General features: G+C 53.7%; 1 protein-coding gene across 1 annotated transcript in view; it reads left to right on the top strand.

Moving 5' to 3' along the window:
• Sptbn5 (spectrin beta, non-erythrocytic 5) overlaps positions 1 to 22,209 on the top strand; it is a 46,161-nt gene that overhangs the window by 5,500 nt on the left and 18,452 nt on the right. The window contains 29 exon segments of the mRNA XM_071607413.1: positions 252 to 409; positions 885 to 1,113; positions 1,960 to 2,591; positions 4,950 to 5,088; positions 5,207 to 5,445; positions 5,695 to 5,848; positions 5,985 to 6,185; positions 6,279 to 6,485; positions 9,149 to 9,292; positions 9,930 to 10,082; positions 10,574 to 10,704; positions 10,907 to 11,146; positions 11,473 to 11,760; positions 12,801 to 13,041; positions 13,220 to 13,359; positions 13,493 to 13,592; positions 14,281 to 14,451; positions 14,902 to 15,066; positions 15,443 to 15,657; positions 16,041 to 16,227; positions 16,471 to 16,671; positions 16,896 to 17,012; positions 17,979 to 18,136; positions 18,536 to 18,671; positions 18,925 to 19,070; positions 19,880 to 19,994; positions 20,100 to 20,210; positions 20,435 to 20,614; positions 21,960 to 22,163. Coding sequence (XP_071463514.1) covers positions 252 to 409; positions 885 to 1,113; positions 1,960 to 2,591; positions 4,950 to 5,088; positions 5,207 to 5,445; positions 5,695 to 5,848; positions 5,985 to 6,185; positions 6,279 to 6,485; positions 9,149 to 9,292; positions 9,930 to 10,082; positions 10,574 to 10,704; positions 10,907 to 11,146; positions 11,473 to 11,760; positions 12,801 to 13,041; positions 13,220 to 13,359; positions 13,493 to 13,592; positions 14,281 to 14,451; positions 14,902 to 15,066; positions 15,443 to 15,657; positions 16,041 to 16,227; positions 16,471 to 16,671; positions 16,896 to 17,012; positions 17,979 to 18,136; positions 18,536 to 18,671; positions 18,925 to 19,070; positions 19,880 to 19,994; positions 20,100 to 20,210; positions 20,435 to 20,614; positions 21,960 to 22,163 — 5,502 coding nt within the window.

Genomic DNA, 22,209 nt, shown 5'->3' with positions numbered 1-22,209 from the left:
CAAAGCTAGCTGCTCTGATGACAGGTGACAGCTTTCAGTCACCCTGCCTCTTTAGAAGCACAATCAATCAGAAGGACTCTTGGCTCTCTAACCCCTACCTCTAATCTCTGAGGATGACATCAGGTAAAATCAGATGCTCTGAAGAGAGCCATCTCCAGGTGGGATAGGATCACAGCATGAGCCACCCACAGTCTGCAGGCTCTGCTGCCCCCACCTGGCCCCACATGGTGATGACATGCCCTGTCCTACAGGAGGAGTTTGGGGCCAGTGCAGCCCTGTTGTCAGCCAAGGAAGCTCTGCTGGTCTGGTGCCAGAGGAAGACAGCCGGCTACCCCAACCTGGGCATCACTGACTTCTCTCGCAGCTGGAGCAATGGGCTGGGTTTTAATGCCCTTATCCATGCCCACAGGTGTGGCCGGACCTGAGTCTCCAATTACTGAACCCAGGGCTGGGGCCTCTCCAGCCCATTTTCCATATCCGCTCTGGCTCCTAGAGGAGGAGGGGAAGTGGGCCCAGAAGTAGAGTGGGCTGACAACTGAGTCCCTGGCCTGGTGTAATACCCCCCTCCCCCCGCACACTCCCCAGGGAATTGCCATGTTTGCCTCTGACCCCGGCCTTCACTTTCTGCATCCCTCCCTTCTCTTCATTGCCTTCTCCCCGGCAATTAGCTGCCCTTTTGGAACTTCTGCCCCCATCCCTGGACCTGGCCTCTATGCCAAATTAACCCTCCTGTCCCATTAGAGTCCTATCCATCCTTCAGCCAGGGCCTCAGAGAACTGTCAGAGGAAAATGGATTTACAGTAAGCTGGGTCTGGCCAATAGGAACATGTGCATTTTAAAAAGCAGGACACTCTCCTGAAGAGCCCTTCCTGCTCTCTGCCCAGGCCAGACCTGCTAGACTATGGCTCCCTGCGTCCAGACCGCCCACTGCACAACCTCACCTATGCCTTCCACGTGGCTGAGCAAGAGCTGGGCATTGCTCAGCTGCTGGACCCTGAGGATGTGGCCAGCCTACAGCCAGATGAGCGCTCCATCATGACCTATGTCTCCCTCTACTACCACTATTTCTCCCGCCTACACCAGGGGCAGACTGTCCAAAAGAGACTCGCTAAGGTTGGTGACAAAGGGAGGTGGTCCAGCCAGCCACAGGGAGCCACAGCTCTGAGGACAGGTGGGATGAGCACAATCTCCAGAGTCAGGCAGACATGAACTTGAAAACTTCCTTTGTCATTCATTTGCTGTGTGGCCTTGGCCAAGTCATCTAACTCCTCTGTGCTCCTATTTGTAACATGGAGACAATAACACCTGGATAATAGGGCTGCTGTTGGGTTGGTATTCAATGTAGCTTCAGTGGCCCAACATGGAGCCAGGCATACAGGGAAAGTGGGGAGGCAGTGCCTGCTCCTGCTGCTCCTGCCCCCCCTCCCCTCCCCCTCCACTTGCAGGCTGTTAAGCTCCTAATGGGATTAACAGCCCTAGAGAACCAGGAGTCTGCAAGGACAGGCATAGAAGAGGCTCTGCTGGGTTGGGGGGCTCCATGTTTTTGGAAGACTTTCTTACTCTCTGGACGCGATGGCAGAGGCTGAGGCCTGGGAGGGCTGCCCTCAGGGTTAGTGTCTCAGTGGGGGAAGATGATACAGGCCAAGGACTCTAAGATGCTTGGGGTGGGGGTAGGGGAAAGAATGTTTAGGATGAGGAGTAGCCTAAAGGCCCTCAACCCCTAGAGGTGAGGCGAAAGGGTGAAACAAGATGGAAGAAGGCAGGACACAGTCTTGCCCCCAAGTCATGGAGAAGGAGACCACTCACTCCTGAAACTGGGTGTGTGATGCCCCCTCCTCTCTGGGAGCTGGGGGACCCCTACTTTAGTGCACCCTCAGCTGAGAGAAGCAGCTGGCTCCCAGAGGCCAACAGGGGAGTGCCTCTATTCCAGGGCCTGATCCTTTCTCTGCCCTCCACCAGATCCTGCTTCAGCTCCAGGAGACCGAGGTGCTACAGACCCAGTACCAGCAGCTCGTGGCTGACCTGCTCCACTGGATTACAGAGAAGCAGGCACAACTGGAGATGCGGAACTTTCCAGACTCACTGCCTGCCATGCGCCAGCTACTGGTAGACTTTGCCTCCTTTCGTGCTCAGGAGAAACCACCTCGGCTGCAGCAGCGAGGGGCCACAGAGGCCCTGCTCTTCAAGCTGCAGACAGCACTCCGAGCCCAGAACCGCAGGCTCTTCCTGCCTCAGGAGGGCCTCGGCCCTGAAGAGCTGTCCCAGCGCTGGGCAGGGCTAGAGCGAGCAGAGGCTGCCCGGAGCCAGGCCCTGCAGCAGAGGCTACTACAACTGGAGCGTCTGGAAACACTGGCCCGTCGCTTCCAGCGCAAGGCAGCCCTCCGGGAGAGCTTTCTAAAGGATGCGGAGCAGGTGCTGGACCACGCCAGAGCCCTGCCAGCCAGCCCAGCCACAGTGGAGGCAGCCACCCAGAGGTTGGGCATGCTGGAGGCTGGCATCCTGCCCCAGGAGGGGCGCTTCCAGGCCCTGGCTGAGATCGCAGACATCCTCCAGCAGGAACACTACCATGACTGGGCAGATGTGGCCCACAGGTGAGCCCCAAGCCTATAAACCATCCTCACAAAAGGGAAAGGCACACCCTTACCCTTCCACATGCCCATTCCTGGCCATGGAAGAGAGGGGTGGTTTATGGAATCAGGGCTCCTTCTAAAAATATCAATCTCCCATGGATGTTTGGAATTCTACCATCAGTAATTCATCCCTTTTGGTAAAGCACTGTCCTTTTGAGGTAGCCTCTGATTAGTTCATTCATTATGGCATTTATGGCACATATCCGCTGTGTCCCATGTGCCATTCTAGGTGCTGGAGGTTTCGCAGTGAAGAGAACAAACAAAAATCCCTCCCCTTAAGAAACTTACACACTTTTTTTTTTTTAAGAGAGAGAGAGAGAATTTTAATATTTATTTTTTAGTTTTTGGTGGACACAACATCTTTGTTTGTATGTGGTGCTGAGGATCGAACCTGGGCCGTACACATGCCAAGCGAGCGTGCTACAGCTTGAGCCACATCCCCAGCCCAAACTTACACACTATTAAGGAAAACAAATAATAAAAATATAACATGAGAGATAGTGATTTAAAATGTAGGGTCTGGGGATGTAGCTCAGTGATAGAACGTGTGATTAGAATGCACAAGGCCCTGGGTTTGATCCCCAGCACCAAATTAATTAATTGAATTAAATAAAGCAGGATAATGGAATGTGAGGGGCCATTGTGGGAGGTGGTGCAGACTGGGTGGCCGGAGGAGAGTCATTGGAAGATGACTTTTGAATAAAGACCAGAAAGGAGTGAAAGGGCTAGTCATGAAGATATGGGGGACAGAGTGACCCAGGCAGAGGAAACAACAATTGCAGCATCCCAGGTGGGTTCCTGCCTGGCAAGTCTGAAAAACAGTATAAATGCTAGGGGTGGAAGAGGGGATGGGAATGGGAAAGACAGTAGAATGAATCAGACATTACTTTCCTATTTTCATATATGAATACACAACCAGTGTAATTCCATATCATGTACAACCACAAGAATGGGAAGTTATACTCCATGTATGTATGATATGTCAAAATAGAATCTACTGTTATATATAACTAAAAAGAACAAATTAAATTTTTTAAAAATGCTATGGTGACTAAAGTGAGCAAGTTACAGGGGTGAGGTCAGGGAAGCTCAATGGCAAGGGAGAGGAGTGGAAGTCAGGCTGGGCCTTGCAGTTTTTACTCCGAGAAAGATGGGAAATCTTGGAGGGCTTGAGCACAGAACTGACTTTTGTTTTACAATGGTCACCTGGATGCCATGTTGGGAAGAGGATGAAGGAATAGCAGCAGAAGCAGAGAGATCAGTTATGAAGCTATTGCTGGGTGGAGAGCAAGGGAGGCAATAGCACAATAGCAGTGGTGGGATTCTGAATGTATCTGAAGGTAGTGCCAAACAGGAATTAGAGACAGGTCAGAAGTGGGGTTGTTGTAGAGACAGACGATGCAAGGCACCAAAGATAACAGAAAATAGTTTTATTTGGCTGCAGCCAGGTTCAGAGAGCACAGCTTTTGCTGTAATCAATTCTCTGAACCCGGAGTTCAGGTAGTTTCAGAATTTTATACCCGGCATGTAATGGGAGGGGCTCAGAAGTTCACAGTTTTCACAAGTTCGCATAAAAGCAGCTTTTTCTTTCACTGTTCAGGGCAAGTTAACCCTTCAAGGACAACACCTGAAAAGGGGAGAGCTTCTTCTCCCCTTTCTTTCCTCCCCCTGCCAGCTGTTACCATGCAGCCTAATTGGTAACTTATCTTAGAAATGTAGACATCTCTGTGAAGCTCTAGCTCAAGGCCCGTGGCCTTGTTTACACATTTCTACAAACTACTTATACTGGATACATGTTTGTGAAAAACTATTAAGGGGGTGTCCAGCACCTGGAGTGCGGATTTCTTTCAGGCTAGCGGCCAAGTAAAATAGGGCAACACAAAAATAGGAAGTTTATCTACATTGAACTCTTTTTTGAGACCCTTTTGCTGACAGTCCTAAAATCAGCCATGGTGAAGATTTCTGGAAAAGCCCAGTTAATATATTTTGTGGAGGAGGGGGTGCCACTACAGGGTGTGAAGACTGACTTAAGATTTTAGTCTGAGCATCTGGAAGGATGGAGCTGCCATCAACTGCCATAGGGACTAGAAGGGGTTGGGGCTGAAGGCCTAGACCTTTCAGGTCCTCTTTTGGCTTCTCTGCCTGTAACCAGGGCAGGACACATTGCCCTAGTCTCCCCATACCAAGAGGTTCACATCCAGACCCTGCCTCCAGCCTCAGAGGTCCAAATCCTCCAGGGCAGCCAAGCCCCACTACTAACCTGAGGTGGCTTCTCTGCCCCAGCCTTCTGGAAACTTCCTTCATTCTTGTGTCTTCCAGGCATGAGAAGATCACACAGCGCTGGAAAAGACTCCTTCAGCATCTACAGGAGCACAGGAAGCAGATGACAGGTGTGCAGGCTGTGTTAAGCCTTCTGCAAGAGGTGGAGGCTGCCTCTGACCAGCTCCGGGAGCTGCAGGTGGGCACAGGACCAGCCAACCTCTGGGGAACACAGTAGAGTGAGGGTCTTTCCCCAGCACTGGTGCTCACAGGAATGCAGCACCTTAAGACTGCAATGACCACTTATCTCTGGTCAGGTGCCAGCCAGCTCCATGACCTGTACACAGCATCCGGCAGAAGTAGTGGAGCTGCTTCAGAGACATGACCTGCTAGAGGCCCAGGTCTCCACCCATGAGGCCCATGTGAGCCATCTTGCCCATCAGACTGCAGAGCTGTACTCCTCCCTGGTCACCAGTGTAGAGATGCTGCAGGTCAAAGCCAAGGCTGAATCATTGGCCCAGCTCTACCAGAACCTGATGTCTCTTGTCAGGGACAGGTAAGAGTCTGACCTAACTCCTCAACCTTCTTTGGAACTTTTCTGTAACCCCAATTATCTCCTGCGCAGACTAAAATACTGTTCGCCTGACAACCTCCTCTAAAATGACCCTCTGTCCCAAGGCCTCTGTCTCACCTATTGAGTCTTACAGGGGGAAAAAAAGTCCTGTCTAAGGACCCCCAGGGAACTCCCTCCCCATGCCTCACGACACCCGAAGTCTCTTGGTGGCCCTTGCTGTCTGTCTCCCAGGCGGGCTATGCTGGAGCAGACCCAACAATGGGCAGAATTCCTGGACAACTGTGAGGAGGAGGAGGCCTGCCTGAGAGAACTTAGACAGCAGATGGAGAATTTGTCCCTGGGAGGGGACCTCAGTCAGATCTCAGTCACCCTGCAGAAACACAAGGTGCTCGCTCCCTCGCTCCCTCGCTCCCTGTGGATCCACACCTTTTCCTCACCCATCTGGCTTGGGAACTCAGCCCCCCCTCTCCTTTCCTTCCCATCACCAAGCTTCCCCACCTCAACCGGGCCTTGCCCTCTAGGCCCTCGAAGCCAAACTCCACCGCCACCAGGCTGTGTGCGTGGACCTCGTGAAGAGGGGGTGCGACTTCAGCGCCCGTGGATCCTCGACGCAGCCGGATCCCAGGGAGCGGGCCGAGGCCGTGCAGAGAGAGTGGCAGCTGATCTGGACTAGGTTGGAGAAGAGGGGTTTGAGGCTGCACACATCCCTGCTTTTACGGCAGGTAGAGAAGTGGGGCGTTCCAGTCAGGGGGCGGGGCCGGGGCGGGGCCGGGGAGGGCACCTGCCTGTGCTCAGCCCCGCCCTCCTCCCCTCAGTATTTGGCTGACGCTGCGGAAGGGGCTGCGTGGCTGCGCGAACGGCGGCAGGAGCTGGAGACTGCGTTTTGTGGGGAGGACCAGGCGGCAGCCGAGGCCATGCTACTGCGCCACCAGCGACTGGAGCGCGCCGTGCGCTCCTTCGCAGCCGAGTTGTCCCGGCTGGACGAGCAAGCGCGGGCCGCCGCAGCTCGGGCGTCACTCAGGGTGCGCGCCAAGACTGGGAAGGGACTTAGACTTGTGCGCTTCCAAGACCAAATGTGTAGTTTCTGCTCGGCACCTAAGTCCCATATTCCACACCGCCCGTGGGCCACAGAGGGCGACAAATGGAGGGTCTTTGTGGGCCTGGCCCGGGAATCCTGTCCTTCCCTTGGGCGTGGGCGTGGGCGTGTCCCTCCATCCTTAGGCAGGTCGCCTGCTGACTAAGACCTGAAGTAGAATCGTGTCTGCCCAGAGAATCGAGGTCATCCTAGTACAACTGGGTTTGGCTCACTTTGCTCAGCACAATGCCGGAGCATTAAGCAAGTTCCTCCAGGAATGTCCCTTTTATTTTCACCACCAGACCTAAAGTGACCCTTAAGCCCTTATAGTCTCTCTCACCTGACAGCCCTTGTGGGTTTTGTTGGATGGTCTAATCACTGCACCAGACTGCTCTGAAACCTCTTCCTCAGTTCACTGAGCCCCTAGTATCCAAAAGCATGTGTAGTGGGTTGCTGAGTTCTGTCCTCTTCCAAGAAACCTTGCTTGTCGCTGGAAGCAGTGGTGCAGACCTGTAATTCCAGCAATTCAGGAGGCTGAGTGAGGCAAGAGTATCTCAAGTTGAGGCAAGCCTCAGCAACTTAGCAACGCCCTGAACATCTTAGCAAGACACTGTCTCAAAAGTTTAAAAAAAATAAAAAGTGGCTGAGGATGTAGCTCAGTGTGAAGTACCTCCCGCGTTCAATTCCCAGTGGAAGGAAGGAAGGAAGGAAGGGAGGGAGGGAGGGAGGAAGGAAGGAAGGAAGGAAGGAAGGAAGGAAGGAAGGAAGGAAGGAAGGAAATTGCTTGTAGCTCACAATGAAGCTAAGGAGGCCCCTAGACTCTCTGTTCATGCTCCACTCCTCTACCCTGAGCTCCAAGGAAGCTCCATGTCCCACTCCCAGGTCTGAAAGGCCCATCTTTCCCTTTTCTTTTGTGTTTATTCCCTGGATAACATAATTATTTTTTTAAAAAATTAATTCATAGTATATCACCAATGGTCTGGTCCAACCCCCTCTCTTTACAGATGACGTAACCATGGTTCAGAGGGTCCAGGTTACTAAGAACATGTAGTTATCCCTACCAGACAGTCTCCTGACTTCCTGTCCTGAGCTGTATCTACCCCATCCACACTGTATTTCTGTGATGCTATACTAATACATAACTCTCTAGGTATAGGACAAAAATATGGGTTCTTCCTATTGTGTGTGTCTGGCTTTTCTAGTTTTTAATTGTTTAAATGAATGAACAGGAGCATCCTTATCTCTTTTTTGTGTCCTCTGTTGACCAGCCTGTGCTGGCAATGATGGAGAGGTCCTGCCTGACCCCTGGCATTTTAGACCTTTGCTTTGCCCAATGCTGAATGGCAAATGCAGAACTGTTCCTTCTGCTGAGGGGTAGAGCCATTAGGCACCTGAGCAGAGCCTTTGCATCTCCATGCAGGAGGAGCCCTCAGAATGCTGGAGCAGGATTGATGAAGAGACAATTGGGAGACCCCAGAATGGGTCCCAAATCTTAGCAACACCAGCCAGCCAGCACCCATGCCCCCAGGGCCAGATGCACTTTGCCTCCAAAGGTATGAGGTCAAGAGCCATATAGGAGCCTTAACAGGCTGTCATGAATGAAGAGATTAAACATATTCTGTGTGGTGGCTCTCTGGAACATCCAACAACTGAAGGGAAGAAATTTAGGGGAGGCCAATTTGGGCTACTCAGAGACAGCACTGGAATGCCCAGGGGTGTGAGTTCCTGTCACTAGGCAGCCATGGGGAGGCGGTTTCACACCAGCGAAGTTTAAATGAGATGGTCATGTAGGTCTTGTCCAGCTTGAAATTCTCTTGAGTTCCCCTTCTCCCACCCTCTAGTTCTTGATCTTTCTCCCTTTCTCGTCCTTTTCTTTCATCCCCTCAACCTAGTCCTGAGCAGCTTGGGCTGAAGCTGCCACTGCTGTCAACCCTTGCCCAGGGACAGAGGTAAAATATGGCACAGACTGGGTACTTATCCATCCCTAAGGAGGCACACCAGCCTGTTTCCCCAGTCTTCTCTTCCAAGCTTCTACTACCCCAGCCACCTTGTCTTCCCCTCTGCAAATGTTTCTTTTCTGGCAGGGCCTACTGGGGCTCTACCTTGTCCTTAAAATCTTTTCCAATACCCCACACCATTCCGGCTCCCCCTCCCCCACAGACACCTATATTACTTATTTCACATGATACATTCTCCGCCTACCTACAGACATCCCAGGATAGTGTCCTACCTGCTCTGAGTCTGTGAGCCTTGCAGTTCTGAGAGGTTTGTGAGCCCCTGGATAGGTCCTAAGTTACATAGGGTCAGGCACAGGGAAGCACTAAATAATAAATAACCCCCATCTATCCCCAATGTGAGCCTCTGGGTAGAGAAGAGGAGCGGGCCCTGAGCAGTGCTCGCAGCCTGTACTCCCACAGGGCCAAGGCTTACCTGGCTCTCAGAAGTGGCCCTGGACACCCCTGAGCTGAAGGACTGGGGAGAATGCCAAGCCAAGGTGCCCATCAGCCATGGCATGGATCAGGATCCCCAGGTACAACTGCCCCTCCCCAACCAAGGCCTCTGCAGCTTGGTTGGAGCCCCATGTGGACAGACTGCTCTATATCTGCACAGGTGGTGTCTTCCCTGAGCCCTCCAGGGAAAGGTCCAAGCATGGCTCTCTCTGATGAGTCTGACCTTGATTTTGACCCCAACACCATTCTCCAGACACAGGACCACTTAAGCCAGGACTATGAGAGCCTGCGGGCTCTGGCAGAGGTAATGTTCCTTGTTCAAAAATTGTTCATCAAACCACTAGCCCCTGTGTCTCCATCCCAAAGGACTGATCAGTGACTGACATGCTTCCTGCTTCAAGAAATTTATGTCATGGCTGAGCATAAGTTGACAAATCTGTATATGGATGCAGTAAGATGGGAGCCCGTGAAAGGGGAGCCCAAGTCAACGTGGGGGTCAGGGAAGTCACTAACAAGGGAAAGACATTTAAACTGAGACTTGAACAAGGAGAAGCAGAGAGAAGGCAACCTTTGTGAAGTAGGCCAGAACCTGAGCAAAGGCCAGGAGTAAGCTTGATGAGGACGCCAAAGCCAGAGTGCCTGGAACACAGATGCCAGGGCGGCAATGGCTAGCAGAGAGCCCGGAGAAGCAAGCGGGGCTGCCTGGGCAGAGCCAAAGCCCACAGGGAAATGTGGATTTGACCTATGAGCTTACGCCAAACCTAACCTCTTATGTTTCCCTCTGTGAGAGGACATGGGGCCAAGCATTGGCAAAGACCCCTTCTGGCCTTAGCAAATGCTGGTGGGCTTGGGTGGAGAGGTGCACCCTCTGGATCTGCTCTGAGTGCCCTGTAGGGGGCACTGACCCTCATCCAATCCTCACTCAGCCCACCTCTTCTCAGCTCCGCAGGGCCCGGTTGGAGGAGGCAGTGGCTCTCTTTGGCTTCTACCACTCCTGTGGGGAGCTCCAGTCCTGGCTAGAGGAGCAGACTGTGCTGTTCCAAATGCTGCAGCCGCAGGCCAACGACTTGGAAATCATGCAGTCCAAATATAAGGTACAGCTCCTTGAAGCCAAGAGGGGCCTGGAGTGTTCAGTCCTTCCTCGCCTTGCTCCTGCCTCCCTGTTAGTCATGTGCTCCAGGTCCCCATGTTAACTGAGGTCCTGTCTGGGAGGGGAGCAGGGATAATAAATAGAACCTGAAGGTTAAGGACTTGGAGTTATGCCCTTCCAGAGGCAAGCAACATAAGCATCTCAATGTCGGAGCTTGTCAGACGTTCTTCATAGTCCTATTGAAAGGAAACAACCCCCCCCACTCCAGAGGCTGGGAGTGATGGCATATGCCTATAATCCCAGCCTTAGGAGGCCAGGGCAAGAGGATTGCAAGTTCAAAGTCAGCCTGGGCAATTTAGTGAGACCCTGTCTCAAATTTAAAAAAAGGGGGGGGATGTTGGGGATGTAGGTCAGTGGTAGAGCACCCCTGGGGTCAATCTCCAAGTACCACGAAAAAAAGAAAAAAACAGAGGCCTGGGTCCTCATTCTCTCCAGAACTTCCTCTTTGCCCTGGCTGTGAGAAAGGGCCACTGGGCTGAGATCAACAGCTCTGCTGAGCAACTGAAACAGAGATGTCCTGGGGACTCCACAAAAATCCAGCGTCAACAAGAGGACCTGCACCAGAGGTAAAAATGAGGGGGAGTGCCAGGTGATGTGGACAGGGTGGAGGTAAGGTCTGGTGCCTCCTATAATGACAGTGTCAGAGACAGGGACGAGAGGGCAGGGGATAGCCAATCTGTCAGCTTGTCATAAAAGGTTCTGGTCAGGGCCTCAAAATGGATGGGAAGGTGTCCTTGTGATAGAGACATCCCTGTGCCCTCTGCCCAGGTGGGGCCAGCTAGAGGCCCTGAAGAAGGAGAAGGGCCTGCAGCTGGCACACAGCATGGAAGTGCGCAGTTTTCTGCAGGAATATGGACACACACAGGCCCAGCTGCAGGACGTTCTACTCCAACTGGAGGCCCTGGAGCTAGAGAGCTCTGAGGCCAGTCACTGTGCCCTGCAGCTGAGCCAGCAGAAGGTCCTGGTTCTGGAGAAGAGGATCCACTACCTCCAGAGAGTAGCTGTAAAGTATGACTGGTGACAGTGCCCTGGGAGGCAGTAAAGTCAGAGGGAGGTCTGAGCAAGGCAATGCAATGAGGAAGGGGACAGAACCTGGGATGGGAAGAAGCACATCCTCATGCTGTCTCCCACCTCCTGGGCAGAGGTGGGAGACAGCATGAGAGTGCTCTTGGGGAAAGAAAGAGCCATGTGTCCATGCTGCCCCTAAGTCAGGGTGGAGTGGGCATTCAGAGTTGTTAACACTTTCCTGGGGAATACAAGACTGAGCAGATGACATATGTATGGAACACAGGGCCCAGGATAGGGCACTGACTATGCAGTTGCCTGTCTCCCAGGGTGGAGGAGTTAGGCCCTGCAGAGAGCCAAGGCCTGCAGGAACAGATGGGGATGCTGCAGGGCCTGCTGAAGAAAGCACAGGGGCAGGTGACCCAACAGAACCGGGTGTGGGCTGAGGCTCGAGCCTGGCAGAGCTTCCTGAAGGAGAGCCAGCAATTGCTGCTGTGGGCAGAGGGTATCCAGGCTCGACTGTGCCACGAGGAGGAGTTGGTGGATACAGCCTCAGGCCAGCGGCTGCTGAAGAAACATGGAGAGCTGCAGGAGGAGATCCACCTGCAGCAAGAAAGGTCAGGAAGGGAGGGCAGGCAGGGTGCACTTCAGGCTGGGTGAAGCCTGAGGGCCTTGAGCCCAGAAAAGGAGAGCAGGAAGCAGTGTGGTCACTGGGGGAGTGATACCTGAGGCAGGTTTACAGGAGGGACCTAGGCTCAGGTCAGGAAGCCCATAGACTTTGGGGAAGCCCCAGGACATTGAGCTGCCTGGGAGGCTCTATGCTGTGCAGGCCCACATGCCCCTCCAGGTGAGTTAATAGATGCCACCCCATCAGGGCAATCTAGCGCTGCATTCTGGATGAGGCCGACCCTGTGGGCCCTGGAGTCAAATGGCTCAGAATCCATCCATAAACTATAGTACCTGCCTCCTCGGTATAGTGATGCCTGTCCTCCTGCAGGGATGATGTGATGGCCCAACAGGCAGGGCCACCACAGGCAGTGCTCAGGCTGTGGGCCAGTCTTCAGGAGCTTGGCAGATGTCAAACAGACCCTGAGATACATCTGCCCTCTCTCTGATTGCCACACCCCATTACCTGGTTCAGGGCTGCAGCAGCTCACAGGAAGTAGAAGTTTTTTTTTCTACTTCTCACAATGGTGTCACCTATTCCCCAGCTGTATGACTGCACCCAGTTAAAAGGATCACCTGTCCTACTTGTGCAAAGGCTCCATGTGGGCTTGCAGTGGCCCTGGATGCAGGCAGACATGTGGTTTGAGTGGTCTGTCTCTGTTAGTTGTGCTGCCCCAACAGGTTCACTTGCTTTGGCATTGGCCATTAGCCAGCCACATTTAGAGGATGGTCAATAGGAGTGAAGGTGTGGCATGGCAGAGAGCTTGGAACTGTTGGGTCCTAAGCACTGTGCTGGGCCCATTACATTCACTGCATCCTTCATGAACCCAGGTATGGCTGTCCCATGGGACAGGTGAACTGATTGGCAGACCCCTCCTTCCAGTTACCCTCACATCAGAGCTCCACCGTGAAGGAAGCATGGAGATGAGAGAGGAGGAAGCTGGGAGAGGAGCCAGATAGGGGTTGAACCTCTGCCTATTGTCCTGGACAGGTTACAGCAGCTGGAAGCTCAGGGCATGACCATGGCAGCCTTGGACTCCCCACATTCCCAAGAGGTGGCCAGTGCTCTGCGGCTCCTGGACCACTGTGGCCAGGAGCTGAAGGCTGCATGGGAGCAGAGACAGCAGAGGCTGTGGGAGGGACTGCAGTTGCACAGGTTTAGCCAAGAAGTGGATGGTTTCATTGCCACCTGTGCCAACCACAAGGCCTTCCTGTGCCTGGACAACCTGGGGGTATGGAACCAGGGATATGGAACTGGGTTGTTACTGGGTTATCAATCCCCCATCACTGGAGGGAGTTCACCTCCTTGGGCCCAGAAGCCCGGCTGGGCACGAGGCCCCTGGGTCCATGGTGGGTGAGATGGTGCTGCCCTCGTCCTCCCAGGAATGACTTCAGGTTTCTATACCCTAGGAAGATGTGAGGGAGGCCCAGAGCCTGCTGCAGCAACACCAGGCCTTTGGGTGGCTCCTGGGAACCCTGCACCTTCAAGCAGAGGCTCTGCAGGCCCATGGCAAGAAGCTAGTTCAGAACAAACATCCTGCTGCGCCCAGGTGAGCCTGGCCTGCCATTTTTTCTCCTCCTGTGCAGACTGCTGTGCTGGCTGGAGAGTAGGAAAGCAGAGGGGTGTACCTGGGCTGGGTGGGCCTCAGGGCAGAGAGGAGCCCTCCCCTCCCCCACCTCCAGGGTCAGAGAGAAGCTGCAGAGTGTCCAGGTACAGTGGACCAGAGTCCAGGAGAGGAGTGAGCAGAGGAGAGGGCAGCTGCTGGCTTCCCTCCAGCTTCAGGTAAGGGGCTCTCTGGGTATAGGAGGCCTCCCAAGATCAGTGCCTGAGAGTCCACCTGTGTGCTAACCGTGTGACGACGGGGAGCATTTCCGCTTACAGAGCACTCTTCCCACACATCACATCATCCCTCCTTGCAGCACCTCCTGAGAGGCAGGCTCTGTGCCTCAGGTGTTTCCTGATGAGGATAATGAAGTGTGGCCACTTGGCTGTCTGAGACTGGGCCAGGCCTAAAGTGCAGGCCCCTTGACTAACCCACCACTGCCTCACCCTGCTATCCCCTTTCCCTGAGTTTCTGGCACACTCTAGGGTTTTACATGGGTCATGCAAGACCAGACTGTGGTTCTGTGAATATTTGTTCAGTTCCAGAACAGCTCTAGGCTGGGCCAGGCCACGGGCCTCCCAAAGCTTTGGCCTATCAGAGCAAGGTGGCCAAACATGACCTGATGTTGGCTAGAGGAGTGGGAACCTGAAGGCACTCCTCCTATCTGGGCACAGTATTCCTGTCCCCAATTTGTTGAGCAGTAACTTCAGGCTCCATCTCCCTCATGCTCCAAAATTGGCTGTGGGTCTTGCTTTCCCCACAGGGGTCCCTGAGGCCCCCCTTATATAGGTAGGTCCTTGCACCATCCTTGTCCCCAGGCCATGATAACCACCCTCTGGTTGTTGAGCATTCCTGGTTTGGGGGCAGGAATGGAAGCAGGACGTGGTGGAGCTGATGCTGTGGATGGAGGAGAAGTGGTCGGTGGCAGCACGTGAGCCCTCCCAAGTACCCAGCAGCATTCTGCGGAAACTCAGGCGGCATGAAGCAGTTGAGAGGGAGCTGATAGCCACCCGTGGGCATATGGAGGACCTGCAACAGGTGGGGGATACTACATTGAGACAGTCCACACTAGCCTACACGTTTTCATGGAGCACAGTCATTGAAAGAAGAGTCAATTCTAATTACCATGGAATCAGTCAATTCTAATTACCTCCTTCACTCGGCTGGGTGTTCCTTTGCTTGGCACCCAAACCAACATAGAAAGCTGCCACCACCCCTGCTCCCTCCACTCTCCAGGACAAGCCTCAGAGCCTGCCCCTTCGCCAGAACAAAGCTCTTCCCTACCTTCCACTTGGGCCTGCTCACCCGACTCTACTCGCCCTCTTTCCTCTGCCTATAGCTAGGTAGGGGACACATGAACTGCTGGAGTCCAGACAACCTGTGGAAAGCAGCTTGAAGCCTGTCACCTGCCCCCCTATCCCCTGGGTCCAGCCTGCTGTGGTCCAGCAACCCAGAAAATTGCCTTGTGCCTTTGTCTCTGTGATCCAGGCTGGGAGAGAGCTATTGTGCAGCATTCCGCATGCCCAGGAAGACATACAGTCCAGGCTTCAGGGCCTGGGGCACAAGTGGGAGGAGTTGAATCGCAAGATGGCAGAGCGTGGGGATGCGCTTCAGCAGGCTAGACAGCAGGAACAGCTCCTGGGACTGCTGCAGGTTACAGGAGGGAGACTTGCTGGGCTGGGGCTGGGTGGGAGTAGGCAAGACGAAGGCAGAGGGAAGGAGTCTGGGTGTTCTACTGCCTCTAGAATGGCACCATGAAGTCCTGTAACCTGTGGAGGCCTCTGGCCCACAGCAAATTGAGCATGGCTTTACCCATCAGAAGGCCAGAATGGCTCTTCTGTTTCCATGTGTGGTCAACAACTTGAGTCCTCCAGAAAGAAAGAAGCATGAGGGGCCAGGGAACAGTGTATGGGCACTGCAGGTTGGGGATGACAGCGATAGGTCCCTGGTGAGTCTGGTATTGTAAGACCTGAGTCTCATCTGCTGTGCTATAATGGAAAGCCTAATATACCCCTGTGGCCCTACTCAGGATGCCAAGGAAAAGATGGAGCAGCTAGAGGGAGTCCTGAAGAGTGCAGAAATGGGGTCCAACCTGTGTTCAATCCGAAGGCTGCAGAAACAGCATTGCCAATTGGAGAATGAAAGGCAGGCACTGGGCAGCAAGATGGCTACCCTCATCTCCCAGGCCCATAGTGTGGTCACTTCCCAGACCATCCTAGAGGAGATCCAGAAGTACCAACAGAGGTGAGTCCCTGTCCACAGAGTGACCTCTGTTCTGTCTTCACCCTGCTGTGTCCTCTCACTCATCCTTTGTTAACCCAAAGGCCAAAAGTGTGTCAACTATGTGACCTGGATGTCCAAACCTCCTTTCTTTCTGAGTGGAGATGTTCTGGGGTAGGAGGATCAGAGATCCCAGTAGGCATCCTAAGCAGGACACCCCTGTCTGGTCAGGCAGGTCCCCTGGGTGGTGAAGTGGGCCCTGTGCCTCCAGCTGCCTACCCTTTTTCAAATATGACTTTCTTGTATTTGCTGGCCTTGTTCTTCATAGGTCCCTGGCTGGGCCAAGGAAGCAATGGGTCTGGTCCTGGCCCCATTCCCAACTTCTTCCATCTTCTCCCTCCACTCAGGTTCAAGTCCCTGAAGAGCCATCTGGCCACCCAGTGTCTACAGTTGCAAGCCTCAGTTGAGCTGTATGAATTTGACCACCTGAGCAACCTGGAGCTCACATGGGTGGCTGAGCACATGCCCAGGACCAGCCCTACCAGCTACACCCAGTGCTGGGATAGTGCCCAGAGCCTTCAACATAAGCACAAGGTGGTGGCCCCTTTTCCTCCCAGGACCCCTGACATCCCATTCCCAGACCTTAGGAGCCTTCTGCCACTACTCAGGGTATTCTGGCCTCTAAGTCCCTTTTCCTGGATTCCATATCTGCCCTAGCTATTCTTGATCTGGGGGTCTTACCACAACTGAGTGCTGAAGTCACATCCATGCCTCTGCTCTGGACCCTGTAGTTAAGGGAACTTCAGAGGCAATGCCTGTCATGTTTTCCTGTGGCAGGAACTCCAAGCAGAGTTGAGAGCCCACCAAGGGCAGGTGCAACGGGTGCTGTGTTCCGGCCAGAACCTTGCAGCTTCTGGGCACCCCCATGCTCAGCACATCAGGGAGCAGTGCAAGGAGCTGGAAGGCTGTTGGGCAGAGCTGGAGCAGGCATGTGAGGTGCAGTCACACTGCCTGCAGCAGGCCATTGCTTTCCAACAGGTAGGATAGAGAAAGCACAAGGCCAGGGGAGGGCAGCCCCTGTGAGGGAGCATTTGTGCACACTCAGGGAGGGAAGTCAGTGGTGAGAGCCTGCGCCAGGAGCTGGCTGGTCCCCATATAGCCAGAAGCCCCTCTATGCAGGCTGCTGGTGAGCACAGTATCCCCAGTGGGTGAGAGAAGGTTCTGTCTGAGATTACCCAGGTGAATGGTACTATTCTTGGCAGTACTTTCTCCATGCATCAGAGCTGGAGGGCTGGATAGAGGAGAAGCGGCCACTGGCAAGCAGTCAGGACTATGGCAGGGACGAGGCAGCTACCTTGGAACTCATCAGGAAGCACCAGGTACCCTGTCCTAAGCAACCCCACAGGGTGGACTTGGGTGCTGGTGGACCATGAAGAGGGGGTCTGTCTCACCCCCAAAGGGAACATATGACTTCTCGGAGGCACAGAGCCCTGCTCTTTCTTCCTGAAGACAGGCCTGCCCCATCCCACTGCCCACCCAACTCCTATGGCACCCTCCTCCTCCCCGGCTCTCCCTCCTGCCAATGCAACCCGAGCACTGGGACCTGGGAACACTCTCCCTCTGTTGCCTCTCCCTGCTGCCTCAGCCTCTGGGTGTCTCTGCTTCCTCTTCCTCCCTTTCCTCCCCAACACTTTTCTACTCCTTCAGGGGCACCTGCTCCAGCTCACCCCACATCTTCCATGGTATTTTCCTCTCAGGCTTTGAATATCACCCTTAGAGTTAACCAGATGCCCTTCCTGAAACCTCCTTCCTCCCACAAGTATGCCCTAATTAAAGGGAAGGAGGCCTGGAAGCCCCCTCCTCATTTCTGGAATTGAACTCTCAGAACCACACAAGCTCCACAGCTTGGACCCCATGACACTACTATTTCCATGTGTCCTGTGCCTGAGAACCTTTAGTGAACCATTCCTTTAGGATATGCCTAGAGTCTTGGTCCCATGCAGCCCGTGGCCCAGGCTTCCTTTATTCTGTCTGCCTCTTACACTTTGAGCTTGGGGTCTAGTGTGCTGCTCCCTTCCTTGGCCCATACCATCCACTATTCACCCTTTCCTGCTAAACAATGAGCCCTCTGAGGACATAGACCATGTCTTCATTTTCTGGATCAGTCAGTACGTCATCAGAATTGGGTAATGGGGATGGATGGGTAGATGGATGAGTGTATGAGTTGATGAGTGAATGGATGGAAGATGAATGGATAGGTGTGGGGAGGGTGGGCAGGTGGGTGGGTGGATGGATAGATGAAGAGTCATTGGGTCCTAGCCTTACATGGGTTCTTATGTTGGCAGGTGCTGCAGGAGGAACTAGCTCTTCATTGGAGCTCCATGGAGAAACTTGACCAGAAAGCCCAAACCCTCTCTGGTCCAGAGGCCCCTGAGCAGCTGGGGGTGATGCAGGAGAGGCTCCGGAAACAGTTGTGGGTGCTACAGGAGCTGGTAGTCTCACGGTGAGAGGCTTTGCAATCCCTCTCATCAGTGGGTTCAGGGGTCCTAGCCTCAGTTGACTGTCCCTATGTCACGGCCGTAAGTTGGTACATATGACTCCAGGCCCATAGAGATACATCAGGAGAAGGATATCTTTGTTATTTATACATAAATTCTTCAATCATCGCCCACTGGGCAGGAACTAGGTGCCCCAACTTAAGGCCATTCATCTCTTCCCCACATCTATACCTTCCTTTTACCCTCCCCTGCTCTTCCTGTGCCTGCTTCTCCCTGAATCCTGGATCATAATTTAAGCAGAGACCATGAAAACCCCCATCCTTCAGGTCACTCCCTTCTACTGGCCCAGCTGTCCCCAGGGGGACAGCAACTAACTCCTTGGGAACCATGGGCTGTCGCCACAGGGGTCGAGAGCTGGAGTGGACCCTGAAGCTGCATGAGTTCATGAGGGAGGCTGAGGATCTGAAGAGTTGGCTGGCCAGCCAGAAGCAGGTGGCCAGAAGGGAGGAGAGCCTTGGAGAGAACTATGAGCACGTGCTGGTGAGGGGGCAGGGGTGGGGGAAGGACTGGGGCAGGTTATGGGGGAAAGGTGGCTGGTCCTGCTGGGTTGGATGGAGAAGGTGCAGTGGAGTCACGAGTCCTAGCTAAGGACAGGCCTTCAGAGTAGAGTAGGCGGGCTGTGCCTGTCCAACCCCACATTTTCCTGTAGGTCACTGAGGTGCCCCACTCCCCAGGCTGCCTGCTGCCTGACCAGTGGGTGCCACAGGTGTCATCCATTACCCTCTCTCCTCAGCACCTCTGTACCAAGTTTGCAAAGTTTCAGCACCAGATGGAGATGGGTGGCCAGCGGGTGGCAGCCTGTCAGCAGCTGGCAAAGAGCCTGCTGGAACATGGCCACAACACTGCCCACAAGGTCCATCGGAAGCAGCAGGAACTGCAGTGAGTGCAGGAGATAGGGGCAGGGGCTGGGAGCAGGGGAAGGTGTCGGGCAGGGAGTCTGGGGTATTAAAGAGGGTGGCATGCTCCAAGGCCCACACAGGTTCTGCCTGTCCATCTGGAGAGGGGCTGGTGCCAGGGAAGACCACAGGTTGAGGTCTGTTATGGGAGGTGAGGTGAGAGAGCCCTGCCCAGGGCTTTTTCCCACCTACTGATCCCAGAACTTGTAGGAGGAGATGCAGGAAGACTTCCTGGACCAGGGAAGGGGCTTTTCCATGGGCTCCCCCAGCTCCCATAACTGCCTCCTATGCAGCCCTTACACACCACTTTCCTAGGTTCCACCCAACTGGTGTGGATCCACCCCCAGCCTGTGAGCTTCAGGCAAGATTATGACTTTTCATAACCCCTAGCACAGGGCCTGGCCTAGTGGAAGCCTTTGAGCTCAGCCAGAGTTTGCTGGCAAATGAGAAATGAAGAGATGTGTCCTCTGCCCCTAAGGCATTTGTAATCTGATTGATATATTGAGAATCAAATATGCAAGATGTAAGGAGTATCACATAGGAGAGAGATCAATTAAGTGCTGAGCATTATACCAGCAAGGGACCAGATTCACAGTGAAGCTAGAGAGAGACTCCTGGAAAGGAGGGAGGTTTGTAGATGGGCCAAAGGCAGGAGGCACTAAGGAAGAGGCCCATTCAGGAGCTTTGGACAAGTTATGGATACAACCCAGGGAGGAGAAGGGTTGAACAGACCTAACAAGGGAGGGGAACTCAAGGCTCATCCCCTGCTGGTCTCCCATGTGCCGCCATCAGGGCTGCCTGGTCAGAGCTGTGGGAGCTGACCCAGGCTCGAGGCCAACTACTCCAAGATGCCAAGACCATCCTCAGAATTCATGGAGATCTGCTGGAGGCCCTTAACCAGGTCCAGGTGTGAGCTCAGCGGGAGGAAGGGATTCTTTGTAGAAGTGGGTCCTTCCCAGGCTCAGTACCCTACCCACCATTCCTGACCCTGGTGGACCTCTGCTGTCCTCAGGAGAAAGCCATGAGCCTCCCCAGTGATGTGGCCCAGGACCTACATAGGGTGGAAGCCCAACTGAGGAGACAGGAGGGTCTCGAGTGTGAGCTTGCGCTCTCTGAGCAGCAGGTAAGCAGATGGGCTGCCTCCCCCACTTGAGCCCTGCAGGTCCCTCTGGCTTGGCCCATCTGTTCTCCTAGATTCCCCCACTGTCCCTCAGCATCCAGTAGGGCCCATTGTGCATGGCAGGGCATGACCCAAGGAGGACCTGAGTTCCCTGTGAGGGACACATTTTGGGATGGTCAGGCCTCTGAGGACGCAACCCTTCCTCTCTATCCCTTATATGATAACAGCTGCAGAAACTGCTGGAGGCTGGAGAGAGGGTGCAGAAGCTGTGTCCAGGGCCTCAGGCCCGTGCCATGCAGCAGAGGCAGCAAGCTGTAACACAGGCCTGGAAGAACCTGTGGTTGCAAGTGGAGCAGCACAGGGCCCACCTGGAGCGGGCATGCCTCCTGGCCCGCTTCCACACAGCAGTGAGAGTTTCTTCCCCTTTTGAGGGGCCTCTGTGTGTGTGTGTGTGTGTGTGTGTGCGTGCGCGATGTATTATACCTTGTGTGTGCATGCACTAATGAAAGAAAACTGGTGTCTTTGGGGGGGAATGGGACAACAACATGAAAAATATGAACCCATCAAGATGTTAGTCTGGCTGTTCACGGGTGGAGCTCAGGGGACATGGCAGAGACTTCTTAGGTTTGGATGAATGCCAGCACAAATGAATGACAGGGTCCTGGCCAGGGCTGAGAAGTGAGAGCCCATTATTGGAGACCCAGATGTTCTAGACAATATCCTCTGGATCAACCTGCATCTATTTAACATCTGTGTTGAGCCCTCTGCTAGGAGCTGTGGGTGGAGAAAGGAGGGTGATATGGAAGATGAAATTTCTGCCCTCATGGAACCCACCCAATGTGGGTGGGTGAGCCTAATACACCAAGGAATCAAATGAGAACAGTGAGCCTTGTAGTGAGGTCCCAGGAGTCCCTGTGTTCCAATGCCTGGTAGACCAGGAAGCTCAACCTATGACACTATGAAAAGGCTTGAGTTTAGGGTGCCACTCTGTCACTTTGTAGCACTCTGAGAAAGGCACTCAGCTCTAGGTTGTTACTCTCTGCCAGTCAAGCACCTATAATTTGACACATAAATGGTGGCACTATCCCCTTTCCCTTATGAATTGTTTGGATAAAAGCCCAAGTCCCTCCAGCTCTGACACTATGATCATCCACAGATCAATAGAAGACAGCAACTTAGCAAGGTCCTAAGCAACTCATCCAGACCCTGTCTCTAAATAAAATATAAAAAAGGGCTGGGGATGTGGCTCAGTGGTTAAGCGCCCCTAGGTTCAATCTCTTACAGAAAAAAAAAAAATAGAAGACAACTGTAAATGTTAGCTCAGAAGCTCAGAGTGGGAGAGCAGGAAGACATCAATGGACAGGGAAGGCTGCAGAGGCAAAGAAGGCCTCAGCCCTAGAAGAGCAGGGGAGCTATTTACTCAGCAGCCTTTGCCAACCATCTCCTGTCACCAATTTTCCAGGTAAAGTTTTTAGAGATGGTAAAGAAGGACAAGGGATGCTAAGCAGGAGGGCAGCAAGTGCTTAGGAAGGAAGTGAGTCTTGGTGAGGGGGAGGGCCTGACACACATGGAAGGTTCGTGGACCAGGGAGGATGGAAAAACAGGTGTCAATAGCTCCAAGCACCTCACCTGAGGCCCCAACCCTGGACAGCTCAGGTGGCTTCAGTGTGCAAGTGTATTCCAGTGGGCTACAATTGTGCCTCTATGCCTAGGTCCCTGCCACCCACATTTCTTCCTCATCTCCTTGATCAGGTGTGGGACTACACTTCCTGGGCAGCCAGAATGAAGCAGGAACTGCAGGCAGAAGAGAGCTCCCAGGGGCCCAGCAGCACCCTGCTCAAGCTCAAGACTCACCAATGGCTTCAGGCAGAGCTGGAGTCCCGAGAGGAGCTACGACATCAGGCCTCCCAGTTGGGCCAGCAGGCACTTCTGGCTATAGGGACACCCACCAAGAAGGTGGGCCCCTTTCCTGGCACTCCCAGCCTACCCTGACCTAACCTAG

This window comes from Marmota flaviventris, chromosome 2 (genome assembly GCF_047511675.1).
Source record: "Marmota flaviventris isolate mMarFla1 chromosome 2, mMarFla1.hap1, whole genome shotgun sequence".
Classification (NCBI taxonomy): domain Eukaryota; kingdom Metazoa; phylum Chordata; class Mammalia; order Rodentia; family Sciuridae; genus Marmota; species Marmota flaviventris.
This window is presented reverse-complemented; position numbering and strand designations above follow the sequence as displayed.